The sequence below is a fragment of the Diabrotica undecimpunctata genome, chromosome 7 (genome assembly GCF_040954645.1).
Source record: "Diabrotica undecimpunctata isolate CICGRU chromosome 7, icDiaUnde3, whole genome shotgun sequence".
In the NCBI taxonomy this organism is placed as follows: domain Eukaryota; kingdom Metazoa; phylum Arthropoda; class Insecta; order Coleoptera; family Chrysomelidae; genus Diabrotica; species Diabrotica undecimpunctata.
Window position 1 is genome coordinate 9,115,239 of NC_092809.1, and position 15,462 is coordinate 9,130,700.

The following is a 15,462-nucleotide window of genomic DNA, read 5'->3' on the forward strand; positions in this document are numbered from 1 at the left end:
TATGGTACGATGGATAACTCAAGACTCCCAAATATAATTATGCAATGGATACCACCAAACCGCAGAAAGAGAGGAAGACCCAAGAAATCTTGGAGAGAGGGAGTAACGAAGGCGATGAGCGCAAGAGATCTTAGAGAGGGCCAATGGGATGATAGAGTGTCATGGAAATTAGGCATCGGACAACGTCGCAAGACGTTTTAAAACCGATTGATATATATAAAATAGCAAACACAACTATGATCCCCAAAAAAAGGAAAACTGCAGACTATTCTTGAAATCTACAGACACATTTCATTCTTAAAATATACTGTAGGCAATGTCTATAAGTGACTTTTGAAGAAAAGGCTTGTAGAGTTCCTAAAGTCATCATCCCTGAGTTGTAAATTGATTTCAACTTTTTGTTACATGTAAAATGGTGGAGTTCTCTGGGTCTTGAAAGGTTCGTCACAACGAATGTGATTTCTATTTTAATCTGTTTTTAAGTATTTCACATTTAAGTCTACTTCTGTGTCACGGCATCCGTCTTTCGCGGGCATTTGCTCCTACTCAAACGTTTTTTAAGCGGGAACATCAAATAAAGTGTTTATTTTATAATTGTGGTTGGTACCAAAATAAATATTTGATACAAACTGATATGTCAAAGGGAAATTGTTATAGTACAATATGAATCAAGGTTATAGTCGATACCAATAATAAAATAAAACAATAGTATCTGTTTTTTCACTTTGTGCCAATACTCTTAAGAATCTTGGAAGATTTCTTTACTAAGATCAAGTATGTGCTGACCCCTGCCTTAAGACACTGACAACTAGATTCAAAATAGCCGAACTGTTGCCAAATACGGAAGTTTAAGTGAAAGATGGCCGAGTGTAGTGCAAGTGTAGTTATAAATACCGTAAATACGAACTCAGAAACAAATACCGCGCAAAATGCAAATTTAAATAAAGACAATAAAGTGCTAAATGGTAAGCAAGATTTAACTATATCAATATTTCCGTCCAAACATACTAGATTAGCAGCTTTGTGCAAATGTTATATGCGATAATTCAAAACTTTTAAACTAATTACAAACTTTTCTGATTGGGCTAAGTGTTGTGAGCATGTGCCGATTCTGACATATTATCAAATTGTTCCAGATTTTTGGGGGTATCTTTGAAGTTTACTCTAGAATGATAGAAAGAACAAAGTTGTCAAATTTTGAGGTTAGAAATGTTTTCTATATGAGTCACAACAACTTTGTTAAGTATTGAGAATTGTTGAATATAAATACAGACATTGAAAAGTGTTAAACTGGGACATTTGTTGTGCCTAAAATTGTTGTATGTCATTACTCACGATCACCACAAAAATTGTGTAATGTTCTGCAGAATCAACAGGCAGTTCTAATTTCACTAAGCATTTTAACAATGGATCCAATATTAGTAGAAGATTTTGAAAATGAGACATTACCTCAATCAGTTAAGAACGTCATTGCTTCTTTAGAGCAATATATAACAGATCCTTCTAGAAATGATATTCTGGTTGGTGTCATATACATTCTAATGTTAGAATATGGATTTGTGCCCAATCATTGCAAAGACAACAGTTCAAACCAAGGTTTTAATTTGAAGCAATTACTAGAATATTCCAAGGACTTACCTCAAAATTGGAAGGAACATGGCATTTATACCCTTTGGTTCTATTTGAAAGGTTACGAACAGTATAAGTGTAATATAGTTTGTTGTCCTTCATTAGATGATTTAATAGTCAATTGTTACATTACAAAAATAGACAATTCAATGTTAACAATGTTAGTGGATACTTTATCATACTTTTCTAGTTCTAATGTAAATGCTAGGAGATTGAATTTTCAGAATTTAAAAGGTTTATCCTTTAAAATTAAATCAAATATCTGCTATCCAGTATATCAAAGAATTCTAAGAAGGCATTTACGTTTTGACAAATGTCCAGAAGCTTTGCCATTGGAACTCATTTTACTTCTTAAAAAATATATGAGAAAATTTGACTTCCAAAACTTTCAAATAGCTTTAACATATTGCCTAAAGTAGCTTTATTGCCTGTAGAATGTCTTAAGAAAAAGGATGCCTGATGTTATTAAATACTTTGTTTTTGTATTTATTTATTAAGTGCCAGACATTAGAGTAATTACAAATATTCCAAAAATCGTGTTAAAAAATACTAAAAGACATAATAGGATCAGTTCAGAAGTCAGTCAGTTTAAATAATAATACATGAGTTTATTAGACATTGTTCTGTCTTCTATATAAACATCATCATCATCTTGGTGCTACAGCCGTTAAAGAGCCTCGACCTTCTCAAGCTTTTTACGCCATTCGGTTCTGTCCCTTGGTTGCATTTTCCAGTTGCTGACTCCGATCTTCTCGGCATCTTGTGTTACCCCATCCATCCTCCTCAGCTTTCGTCTACCCCGTCTTCTCATTCCCACGGGTTGCGCTGTTAGAATCTTTGTTTTATCTATCTATATAAACATGCCAGCAGTTTTTCCATTGAAACTTTCATCTGACCTAGCTACTGACATACTGATTGACATAAAATCCTTCATATAGTCTTAATCATCATTATAAGTTGGCACTACAGCCCTTCATGATCCCTGGCCTGCCTCAAAATATTCTTCCATCTTTCTCTGTCAAGTGTCTGTCTTCTCCATCCCGTTACTCCAATATCCCTTAAATTGTCCTGCAAATTGTCCAGATACCTGAGTTTGGGTCACCCCCTTCTTCTTCTGACTGGCCCATTTAACATGGTTATTTCATAAGGATATATAGTCTAATTCCATAAAAAAATTATATTGGACAATGAAACATTTTTTAAACAATATTAATTAGCCATTTTGACATCATAATCATCACACAGCCTGTATTATCTACTGCGGAACATAGGTTGCCTCCCTAAGTTGTCTCTAGTGCTCCTGATCTTGTGCCATATAAATCAGTTTATTGTAGTCTTTAATATCTCACCTGAACACTATGTCAAAGGTCTCTAGGTGTCTGACATCTAAGGTACCACTCCATTATGCATTTAGTTCCCTAGTGTCATTCGTTCTCCCCACTCCTCTCTATCTCTGTGTTAATCACAGTATTGACCACTCCATACATAGCTGAGACTCTGATTTTTTTCTAAAGGTTTTTTAGTAATCTTTAAAGTTACTGCGCCATAGGTCAGTATAGGAGATCACACATTATTCAAAAATGTTCTTTAAAATGTATCAGTATATATTGTTTTTAGATACCGTTTTTATTACATGAACCATATTTAGCAACTATTAGGCTTCATTGAGATTATCTGAGATCAACACAATATTGTCAGCAAAGTATAAGTGGGTTAATCTTTCACTATTGATTATCCCCATTGTTGATCCCCTTGTTCTTTTATTTAAGCTTGTTAAACTTGTCTTCCAGCAGTGTTGTAAACAGTTCTGATGAGATTTTATTAACTTTCCATACTCTGGGTTTTATTTTAAATGTTGACATATTAGCATTAAGTTTCACATTTACTCTTTGACTTTTATATATATTTTTAATTAATGATGATCTACCTTACAATCAGCTAGTGCAATAATTATTTTTCTTTGATGTAGTAAGTGGTCATTTGTACCATAACAGGACCTGAAACCTGTTTGGCAGTTAGGTTGATATAAATCTAGTTTGGCTTTAATATTAGTATCTTTATAAATAATTTGTACATGTGGTAGCGAAGGCTGATCAAATGGTAGGTTTTAAGATCTGTGGGGTTGCTTTTCGTATTTTCCTACTTTCTAACCAACTGTTATTAAGACAAATTCCTCCTACCATCTTATTTTCCAAGGAGTTTCATAATGCTATTACAGTTCATGACAGTGCCTTCGAATCAGATGATAGATCAGATGTATATCTAATGTATGCATTAAATAAAAAAATACAGACTAGCAGCTAATGTTTTAATTTCTGGCATGTTTATAAAATATTTTTGTATTATATATGTATTTGTATTTAAATATATTATATCAACTAATCTTAAGCCAGTTTTAATAACCCTTTCCATCCAAAATGGAAAAATCTGATGACTTGCTGTTTTAATCTAATAACAATAACTAATCAGAGAGTTTTTTCTATAAAACTGTCCAACTTCTACATTTCCAGCTCTTCCTTAATAAGTTGTTTAATTCATTTCTGCCAATTTTGCATTGCTTTCTTTAATATACACATAATACACACTAGTATTGTATTCAGAAGTACTAGAATAATATGTTTTCTGATCATTTTGTCAATAATCAGGTTAACCAACATGGTTTAAACCTTGATTAAAGGTTAAACTGTGAAATGCAAGGGTATAGTCTCAGAAGAATTCGAGGTGAAAAAAGGTGTTCGCCAAGGAGACCCGTTCTGCTCTTCAAAGCCCTAAAATGGGACTGAAAGTTAATATTAATAAATCGAAGTACATGGAAATCTCGAGCAAAAAAGGAATAAACACCAGGGGATCCTTTAAATTGTTGGTGGAGGATGGATCAGTTGTAGAATTCGAGAAGTTGGATGAATACATGTACTTAGGTACTCTTATTGATCCGACATGTAAGGAAGAAACTGAAATCAACCTGAGACTGTCCAAGAGCAACAGTTGTGCTGGAGTCATGAGCAAAATAATTAAGGCCAAAGATATATCTCGTAACACAAAAATAAGAGTATACAAAACTATAATTAGACCCACAATGCTATAGTAGAGGGAGAATGGAGAAGACGAACTAATGCAGAAGTGTACCATTTGTATGCTAACCCTACAGTAACAAAAGTGGTGAAAAAACGTAGACTAGAATGGCTCGGACATCTAGAAAGAATGCAAGGTAATAGACTAGTCAAGAATATTGCTTTAGAGTACCTGAGGACAAAAAAAAGAGAGGAAGACCAAGAAAGAAATAGAGAGATGTAGTGATGGAAGATATGAGAGAGATGGCAAGCTGATAGCTTAGAACAGAAGACGATGGAAATAATCCATCCAGCAAAGGGCTTAAAAGGCCTGTTAACTCTGTACATACATACACACATAGGTAGGATGACATTTTTAGACTTGGAGATTTCACAAAGTAATCTTTCCCTGTCGATGAGCCTCTACGTATTTGGGCGTGGGCCTTTTCAGGGCCCTGAAAGCTGGGCACTTTTGTAAGAGGGACATTAATTCCTTTTAGGTTAACCTCTATGTCGTGAGTGGATAGTTTTCAGGTGCGGTTCAAGGGGCGGTTACTCTGGAGACTTTGGGGGTTAGGACGCGACGTGTTTTTGAGTGCAGTTTCGAGACACTCTGGGTGCCAATTCACAAATATTCATAGTTTTGTAAGCGTTGAAATTTGCTAAGAGGTCTTCTGGGAATACTTTCAGGAATTCAAGGTGTGTCAAAAGTAGTTCATTGGATTAAATAATGCTGAAGAACTTGCGTTGTTGGCAGGTGGTAGCTACCAACTTGCCAGATGTACATTTTTTCTAATGTATCAAGGCCCAAATACATAGACTAACAGCATCTGAGAAAACCACAGAATATGCCTGTATTAAATTCTTTAATAAACTACCTTACAGCATAAAAATAGAAACTGACATAAATAAATATAGAAAGTCTGTTCAACAGTTGCTCATACACCTTGAACCGTACAAAGTGGAAGAATACCTTCAAGCTGACCTGCAGGGAGACTGAGGGCTCTTATCTGAATCTAAATGTCATTGTTCATCATCATCATTTAACCCGGATCTATCCACTGCTGGATATAGGTCTCCCTCAGTCTTTTCCATGTATTTCTGTTTTGTGCTGTTTGCATCCAATTTTTGTCGATCCGTTTTATGTCATCAGACCATCTTGTTGGTGGACGACCTCTACTTCGATGTGCTTTTTGTCTCGGTCTCCACTGTATTATTCGCTGTGTCCATCTGTTATCCGACATTCTAGCTATGTGCCCCGCCCAGTTCCACTTAAGGGTCATAATTCTTTCTATGGCATCTGTCACTCCTGTTCTCCGTCTTATTTCCTTGTTCGTGATCCGATTCCTACGAGAAATGCCTAACATCGATCGTTCCATGGCTATTTGGGTAACACAAATTTTATTTCTTACTTTCTTGGTTAGTGTTAATGTCTCTGCACCATATGTAAGTACTGGCAACACGCACTGATTAAAGACTTTTCTTTTAAGACACATAGGCAGTTCTGATTTAAGAACATAGCTTAGCTTGCCGAATGCCACCCAAGTGAGTCCTATGCGGCGGCTTAGTTCGCACGTTTGATTATCTCTTCCTAGGCGTATCTCATGTCCTAAGTACTTATATGAGGTGGTTTCTTCAATATGCATGCCATTTACTGAAATCTTTTCTCTTAACACAAGATTTGTCATGATTTGTGTTTTTGTGTGGTTGATTTTTAATCCTACTTGTAGGGAGGCTAGGTATAGTTTCTCCAGTTGCGATACTGCATCATCGATTCTGTCAGCAAAAAGGACAATATCGTCAGCAAACCTCAAATGACTAAGCATTTCTCCATTGACATTAATTCCTTTTTCACTCAGATTTGCATTCTTAAACATATGCTCTAATAATGTTGTAAACAATTTTGGCGAAATTGTGTCTCCCTGTCGCACTCCCCGGTTTATTTTAAATACGTTGGTCCTTTTATCTGCCAGTTTCACACTTGCTGTCCCATTTTGATAGATGTATTTTATCATGTTTATATAGCGATGATCTATACGGCACTCTGTTAAGGCTTTTAACATCTTTTGATGACTTATTGTGTCGAAAGCTTTTTCGTAGTCAACAAATATCATGACTAATGGCTTGTTATATTCAACACTCTTTTCTATTAAGTTCTTAATTACTTGTAAATGATTATTCGTGCCATATCCTGCTCTAAAACCTGCTTGCTCTCTTGGCTGATAGAAATCCAACTTACTTCCTAGCCTGTTGGTAATAACTCTTGTAAACAGCTTATATACTTGTGACAACAAGCTAATGGGGCGGTAGTTTCTAAGGTCGCTGATATCTCCCTTCTTATGAAGTAAGATGATTTCCGCGTTGTTCCACTGCGTCGGTGTTATCGCTTCGCACAGCCATTTATTGAACAGTTTAGCAAGTGTCAGTAAGAGCTTATTTCCTCCTAGTTTTAGGCTTTCGGTCATTACCCTGTCTTCACCTGGGGATTTATTGTTCTTCATCACCCGAAGTGCATTTTTAATTTCGTCAAGTTATGTTCGGCATTAATTCTGAGCCTTGATTCTCTATCTTTGGTAAGGGGCGTCTTTCATCGGATTCACTTGTTTCATAGAGTTGTCTGTAGAAGTCTTCCACTGTTTTCACTATTTCTTCCTTATCAGTCACAATGTCGTCTTGTTTATTTCTTAACTTATGCATGTTCTTTTTTCCTGTGGACATGTTGTGTCTTAGAACTTTCAGACTTTTATTTTTCTCTATCACCTTTGTCACCTCTCTCATGTTATGTTGCCGTATGTCTTTTCGGATTTCTTTGTTTATTGTTTTACTGAGTTGATTAAATTCTGCGTAGTTTGTGTTATACCTGTCCTTTAGCCCCCTTCTTTCTTCGATCAGATTTTTAGTGTTGAGACTTATTTTCTCATGTTTTTTCTTCATTTTAGGACAGCACAACTTCTCCGCTTCTTTAAGGGCTTTTACGATACTTTCGTTTAAAACTTCGACCTGTGTTTCGTCGTTGATTTGTTGAAGGTTATGGTCAATGATGTCACGAAAGTGGTCTATATTTTCGGGCGGGGTCCATTTACGATTGTCTGATTTTATCATTTTTGTTCGTTCATTCTTTAAATTGAACAGAATTTTTGCTCGAATCAATCTGTGATCGCTTCCAATTGTAAATCTGTTTAAAACAGATACATCTTGTAGAATGTCACTGTTATTATCCTTATATTTTAATATTACTTTTATGTTAAGTGTAGGTTGTTACAGCAACCATTATAAATTGTATTTGACACCATTCTCTCTATTGACAATTTATATTTGTGTGTAACTTGTGAATCCTGAGAATAAAGCTTTTTTCTATTCTATTCTATTCCAACAATTCCTCGTTCAGAAACTGCGCACCAGAAGGTCACACTGCAACCCGACAAATGAAAATGACATTTGTCACTATACAGAATGTTACTGGCGAAACTGGAATTATCATATTGAAAACACTTTCAGTTATAAATTTGGTTATAGTGTTCAACAGAGCAGCATTACTTGGTGCCTGTTTGTGTAAATGCTCCGAAAATTGTTAGCGAGCGAATAGTAGGTACCTGCTCAACGAAAACACATTTTCTTTGGTATATAACATTATTTACGAACATACATATTAGTACATCTAACCAAAATCAAACCTCAATTTTTATGTCAAATAACACTGTTAATTTAAGTTTACACAAAAGCAGATCTACCGTTTCAGTACTGCAACAGGGATACAAAATGAAATCGATAGCCATACTATATTTGATTATATTTCACAGAATGGGATTCCAACTATACATCACTTTTGTTGTAAAAGGCTTTGTTTGACGAAACATGTTTATTACAGAAAGTGAAAGTGTTCCTTCTGATCCAATTCCTCAAAGTCCTCCGCATGCAACTAGTACGGGAACCACTGGCGCCATCTTAGATCTCAACTTGAACAAAACAAATGGTGATTCTAGTAAGTACTAAAGTTTTTTTTTTAAATTTACATGTAACTTTAAAATTATATTTTTTATCCACTGCCGCAAATAACATACTATCTCAAATAATATGATATTTTTGACCGACATTCAAATATACCTACAAGAATGGTGAAAACCTATAATAGACAGAGACTTAGCCTATCAAGATAACTGTTATATAAACATTTTAATGACAGATAATACATCAGTACATTTTTGATTATTTTCTGTAAAAATTGAATTGATATTGTTATGCTTTTATTAAGTCTAATTTATTGTTTTTGTTTATTATCAAAGGTTCTATTTATAACACTTACAAATTTATTAAAGTCTTTATTAAAATATTCACTAATTTATTTCACAATATTTATTTAGTTCCGCGTACTGCGGAACCTGTTCTTTAAATAAAATGTTCCATATATATACATATATATATATATATATATATATATATATATATATATATATATATATATATATATATATATAAAATACAGTTATTCTCGAATTACGGCGAAAAATCGATGACCTTCCATCCAAAGCAGATTTTTTTTATATCGGAGGGGGATCCATACGTCTAGAAACTGGTCGGCCTTCCTGACCCTTGGCGAAAAGACTAGAAGGTCACGCCATACTGGTTTTTTATAGCGGCTTCTGCCGGCTGGTATATGATCTAGAAGACTTGAATGAGAAGGATATTAGTAATAAATATGTTTACAGTTTTGAGTCATGACACGTCATTATCTATCGCAACAATATGATGAAAGTGGCGGTTTTATTGTGACGCTCGTAATCGAGATAGTGCACCAAAATTTGGGAATAAGTAGGTCATGATGTAACCAAGCAAAATCTCCAGGGGCGGACAGTTCCGTGGGGGACAAAGAGGTGGTGGACAGAGGTGAATATGCAAAATATATCCGCAACTTGCAGAGTTGGTTCGTTTAGATGTGTAGAATCAAAATCCAAACAGGCGGACATCTAGGTGCTATCATTTTTTTTTTAAATAGGGTCAATTGAAATTCGGGGATGCCGTTTGAAACTGCATAATACTAAATCAATAAAGCTAAAGATTAATTGCCCTTTTACGAATTCCGAAAAAAAAACATTACTGACCTAATTCTAGACATAAAACTTAGTTTTTTGTAATGAATTAGCGAACCGGTTGGTACTAGGAAAAACATTCATCACCAGTTGTGGTCGTAAAAATGATTATTTTGATATTGAGAATAGGGGAATTGGCGGTAACATAATATCGAAGCATGTTTAGATACTGAAAGAAACAAACTGTTCTAGCAGACGTCTCAACGCAAAAACGGCAAGACAAAAAACTCGTTTTATTTGAACTGAGATATATTGAAAATAAATAGATTGTATTTTAACGTTTTATTAATAATTGTAACAATAATAATGAGAGATTGTTGGTGATTTGTTAAGAATTTAACCGAGGGGTTAGAACTAAAATCTCGGGGGAGAGGGTCGGACGGTTTGTCAAGGTTAAGGGTCTTCATTTTTGGCTGGAGGATCGTCTATTTTATTAACTGTTGGTAATAAGCATATATAATGTTTTAGAATAGGGTTACAAACAAAAGAGTCTTATTGTATAATAATGTATAATTGTATAATATACAATTGTATAATATGTAAATACCTTAAGAGGGGTTTCATAGGTCTTCTAATTTCAAAGAATTGAAATTTGTATTTTATTCCATATGAAAGTATACTACTTCAAAAGCATTCACACCAAATTTGAAGTAAATTCGAGCAATATTTCCGGAGTTATAGAGATTTAAATACCGCGAGGTCGGTATTTAACTTTAACTTTGTTTTTCCGTGCGGTAAGCAGGATTTCTCGACAACGAATAGACCGATTTTGCTGAAACTTTGCACAGTTGATCTTTATAGTATTGTTTCGTGGTTGAGCGAAGGAAAAACAATGTTTTGACGTAAGTTTCAATGAATTTTCATCCCATTTTTTTTAGCATTTTTCCGATTCTCATCGTTTTTAAAACATTTTTTTTTTGTATAAAACAAGAACGAGTCAACAGATTTAAAATCCCCTCGTTCAATCACGAAACAATACTATAAAGTTGAACTGTGCAAAGTTTAAGCAAAATCGATCGATTCATTCTCGAGAAATCGTGCCTACCGCACAGAAAAACAAAGTTTGGAGCAAAACGCGTTTGAAATTTTTAAACTGAGGACGCACGTATCGACCGCGCAGTATTCAAATCTCTATAACTCTGGTAATATTGCTCGAATTTACTTTACATTTGGTTTGAATACTCTTGAAGTGGTATACTTTCACTAAATAAAAAAATACATCAATTTTTGAAAATACAAGACCTATGTAACCCCTTAGGTTTTCGGTAGGATGATATTTTCGATACATCGTTTGAGCACATAATCCAATTATGTAGTTCTCTTAATAATAAAACGATAACCGAAAGACAAGAGGAGAGTTGTAAGTGATAGCTTTTAGAACATATTAGATCTCGCTACAAATACATAAATTACATTCTTTAGGCAAAAAGAATAATAATAAAAAATGTTATTATTACTATAGATGGTTTCTGTTGGCTCTATTATCTAGTTTTTTATTTATTGTTTTATCAGTGCAGAATTACTATATAATAGACATTTATTTAGCAAATATTTAGCATTTATTCTAACCTCACTTTAACAAATCCTATAAAACTAAAGACTACAGTAATTTTTTCTATACAATTTTTAATCACAATTCCATACAATTCAATTCAGACTATAGCAGAAAGCCCTCGAAACGTGCATGTATAAGTATGAGAGAATGATAATACTCAATGTCGATCATATGCCTGCAATAATTGATCCCAACTATTAAACCAAGAAAAATAGCCTCATTGCAAACAAGAAAATTCTGGAAGATTGGATTAATATAGATGGAACGCTCATCCATTAATATTATCCTATAATAAGCGGTTCTTAACACTTTAACTGCCATGTGTACCATATGTGGACACAGGCAATTTTAGTTAGTTTAAATAGAAATATGATTGAGTCTGGCGTAGAACTATGACATTTAAAAATATCCTGGGATTTTTTTAATTTTTAAAGGTATAAGGGATAATAAAATGAAAATTAAATATGTATACATAAATTTTTTTATTATTTTAGTACAGCGTATTATATAATCAAAAGGAACATAAAGTTTATTCATTTAGCAGATTACCATCTGTAAACATGAGCACGTGTTGATATTCGCCCTCTCATTCGTCAAGAGGCTATTAAATATAATTTATTGCCTTAAGCCAGACGGATTCTCATGTTACAGATCCAAACTTGCCAGTCTGTTTAAATTCAAATTGTAGTGTTGCTTTTTTATTCAAAATATTTACTTTGTTATGTATCTCTCAGTTAATGAATATTTTATTTTAGCACATTTTCCTTCAATGGAACATTAAATTTGGCTCACAGTGATTAAATTTCAAGAAATTCTTACACTAATAGTTTCAAAAGTAAATATTTTTAAAAATCATATAATATACCTCAGTACGACCCTGTTTGGCTTTCACGTGCGTTTGTTGACGGATGGGAATATGTAAAACGAATGTAGTATTTTTTAACTAGAAAATTAAGTACTGAGAGTCAGTTTTGTTGTACATGTTTTATTTATTTTTTTGTGGAAACATGGTTGGCAAAGAAACATTCTAAACAAATAAAAGGGGTGTGTTCACATCCGTTGCATACATATGTTATACTTATACTCCATTCGCTTAGCTCGGGCATATTTTGACAGATTCATTGTCGGAAACCTACAACACAACAATTCCTACTTCTCAGTATTAATAGCTCAAGTATCCTACTATTGCAGACTTCTTTCTTTAAAAAAAGAAGAATTATTCTACATAGTGGAAGTGTATACTAAACCCATCAAATTTTGGGTAATATAATATATTTAAAAAATATATTTTAGTTGTTATAATTTAACATAACTATTTATTATATGGTGCAGATAAATAAATATTGATTGTCGGTAATTCGCAAAGTTCTATTTTATTTACTATTTAGTTTGTTTACTATTAATATTGGCTATGAGTACGTGTGCTTGGTTGTATAGTAATTTCCAGCCACTTTTAGTTTGTCAAAAAGTAACTAACTTCGCAAAAAAATTATTACTAAATTCACTAGACAGTTCGGACTAGGAATAGCGAACCGAGTATACTCGTTCTGTGTTTTTTACAGCATAAATTCGACCATGTAGTTCAGAGTTTTTTGTAACAAATCGTGCATCTGCCTCTTTTATTCAAAGCATTTAGAGTAAGGTCATGTTTGGTTTGAACTTGTACAAGAAGGGGTAGATTACTACATTGAAGAAGTTGCATGAACACATTTTCTTGGAATTTGTAACTGACATTTTGCTTTGGTTCTTCTTCTTAGAGTGCCATATCCCTACGGAACGTCGGCGACTACCATGCTTATAATATTTTTATACTGATCTCGGTCTTGCGCTACGTGTAGCAATTGGTCCGCTGTCAAACCTGTCCACTGCCGCAAATTCCTCAACCAAGACAGTTTCTTCCGTCCTATCCATTTCTTTCCTTCGATTTTACCGTTGAGAATTAGCCGAAGGAACTCATATCTTGGTCCTCTGATTATATGTCCAAGATATTCTAGTTTACGCCTCTTAATAATATTTAATAGAGTTCGTTGATGTCCTATTCTTCGAAGAACTGCTTTGGTTGGTGTTATTGAAAATAATTAGAGCATTCATCAGTGAAGTACCAGTAATCATCTCAAATGCCACTTTTTTGTACCATTTGACAGACTTTCGTAAGCAGTTTGAGTAAGCTGTCTTTTGATCTGACATGTCCACAAACGCTTTTGTGTTATTGTACTCGACAATGGCTGCAGGTTTTCTTTTAGGACCTTCCCTATGCGTTACCTCTATCATATCGTCTCTATGTTTTGTTTATTATTTCATAACTACAATATCATTTTTGATTTGTTTGGCAATAATCTCCCCTTTCTTCAGTTTGGCATCTACAACATCTTTGGGAAGATTTTTTCGGTTTTTTCTCAACGTTCCAATAAGATGAGTAGTTTTTAAAATTTCAGCAAGGTTAACTGATGTATACTAGTTGTCCGTAATAAGAGTCCTACCCTGATCCAATAAAGGTTTAATCATTTCCATAACTAACAAATTTTAAACAGCTTCATTCCAAACTTATGACGTTTTCCTTTCACGTACTGTCGAAAAGATAACTTGCCTCTAAATGGGATCATCGTTTCATCAATGCAAAAAGTTGAGTCTGGAATCACACATCGTTGAAAATTAGCGTTCATTTCATTGACCAGATATTGAATTTTATGAAGTCTGGCATTTTCAGAACACTCGTCATTGTTTACTAGATGAAACATGCGCAAGAGCAATTCGAACTGATTTCGGGGCATGCATTTAGCAATATCACTTTTATATAATGAAATTTTGCGCCAGTAATCAGCTATTGATGGCTTTGAGTACCATCCAAAGAAGGAGCGCTATGAATGTACGCATTTCAGTGTAGTTAGTCTCTTTCCAATAATTAAAACGTGACTCGTTCGTAATTGTGTCATTTACTATTCCAGTAAGAATTTGTTGCTCTGCATACCTATTTGTTTCGAGGACAATCATGTTTATCACATCTTCAGAAACAAACAGTTCAAAGTATAACAGTTCATTCTTACCAGCCATTTCGTTTTTCAAATGTTCAGGAATGCCAAAGTTCAAAGGACAATCGAAAATTGGAAAATTTCCGAAAACAGGTCCCTAGTTTGAATCTTGTAAAGAATTTTCTTCTGCCTCAACAGTATGTGCCAAAAAATCATCATCTTGAGTCAAAGAACTGTCTGATTCTTCCTCCATTACTCGAGATGACTGAACACGGGATGGTCCTGCAGAAGTATAGGGATTTACGTCTTCTACAAAAATATATCGATATATTAGTCCATTTTCAGATAATGCTTACTTTATCTATGCGCAAATCAAGGTTTTGTGTCAATTTAAATAATATATTTATAATACGTAAAACAAACGTAAATTCATTTGTGTGAAACTAATCTAATAGTAAAAAAATCAAATTATACAAACTAAAATTTTATTTAAGATTTTAGTGAACAAAGCTTTTCTCAAAATTTTCTTTTTTTTTCGCTATAGGTTCATTGTTGGATTCACTCGTCGACGCTGCATCTATATTATATGTAGGATCCAAATCCGAATCCGAATAATCAGAAAAATCATCACTCATGTTCATTTTTCTAAACTCCTTACTCACCGGCAGCATTTTTTGCTTCTAATTCCAACTCTAAATAAGGGAGTTGTTTGTTATTGTGCGCCATATTAGCTTTTTTCAATCGTGAAGTCGACGATACGCTCCCATCGGAAGTAAATAACAAACTAAAACATCTTAGCATCTTACATCCTTACATGTGTCACGTGTCACTCTGTTACTGGAAAGATTATTTGACCTTCAGCGTCCATCTGTGGTATACATGGCCTGCAACTAGACTAGACATTAGTAACAATTTCACAATCGCAGGCCGCGTGCACTATATGAGGACACAGCAATTTTGACAAAAATAACCAAAAAACAATTATGATTTTTGCTAAAAACAAACACAAATAGAGTAATTAGGAAGAAAAAAATATTTTGGGCTAGAAGACCCGGTACAAAATTTACTCTGAATTTACCTGGCAGTTAAAGTGTTAATGGAACGCCAATTTTTGCGAAAATAATTAATGACAGTTCTTGTTTATGTAGTTATCTAATAATATATAGCTAATT

General features: G+C 33.9%; 1 protein-coding gene across 7 annotated transcripts in view; it reads left to right on the plus strand.

Annotated features, from left to right (window-relative positions):
* The first annotated feature begins 812 nt into the window (after nt 1-812).
* Nucleotides 813-15,462, plus strand: part of LOC140444955 (uncharacterized) — a 607,786-nt gene continuing 593,136 nt past the window's right edge. For 4 of the 7 annotated variants that reach the window (XM_072536671.1, XM_072536672.1, XM_072536675.1 and 1 more), the window contains exons 1-2: nt 813-965; nt 8,548-8,661. In XM_072536671.1, coding sequence (XP_072392772.1) covers nt 860-965; nt 8,548-8,661 — 220 coding nt within the window. In that variant the 5' untranslated portion in view covers nt 813-859. The remainder of the gene's footprint in view (nt 966-8,547; nt 8,662-15,462) is intronic. The other 3 variants (XM_072536678.1, XM_072536674.1, XM_072536681.1) reach the window with 2 other exon arrangements.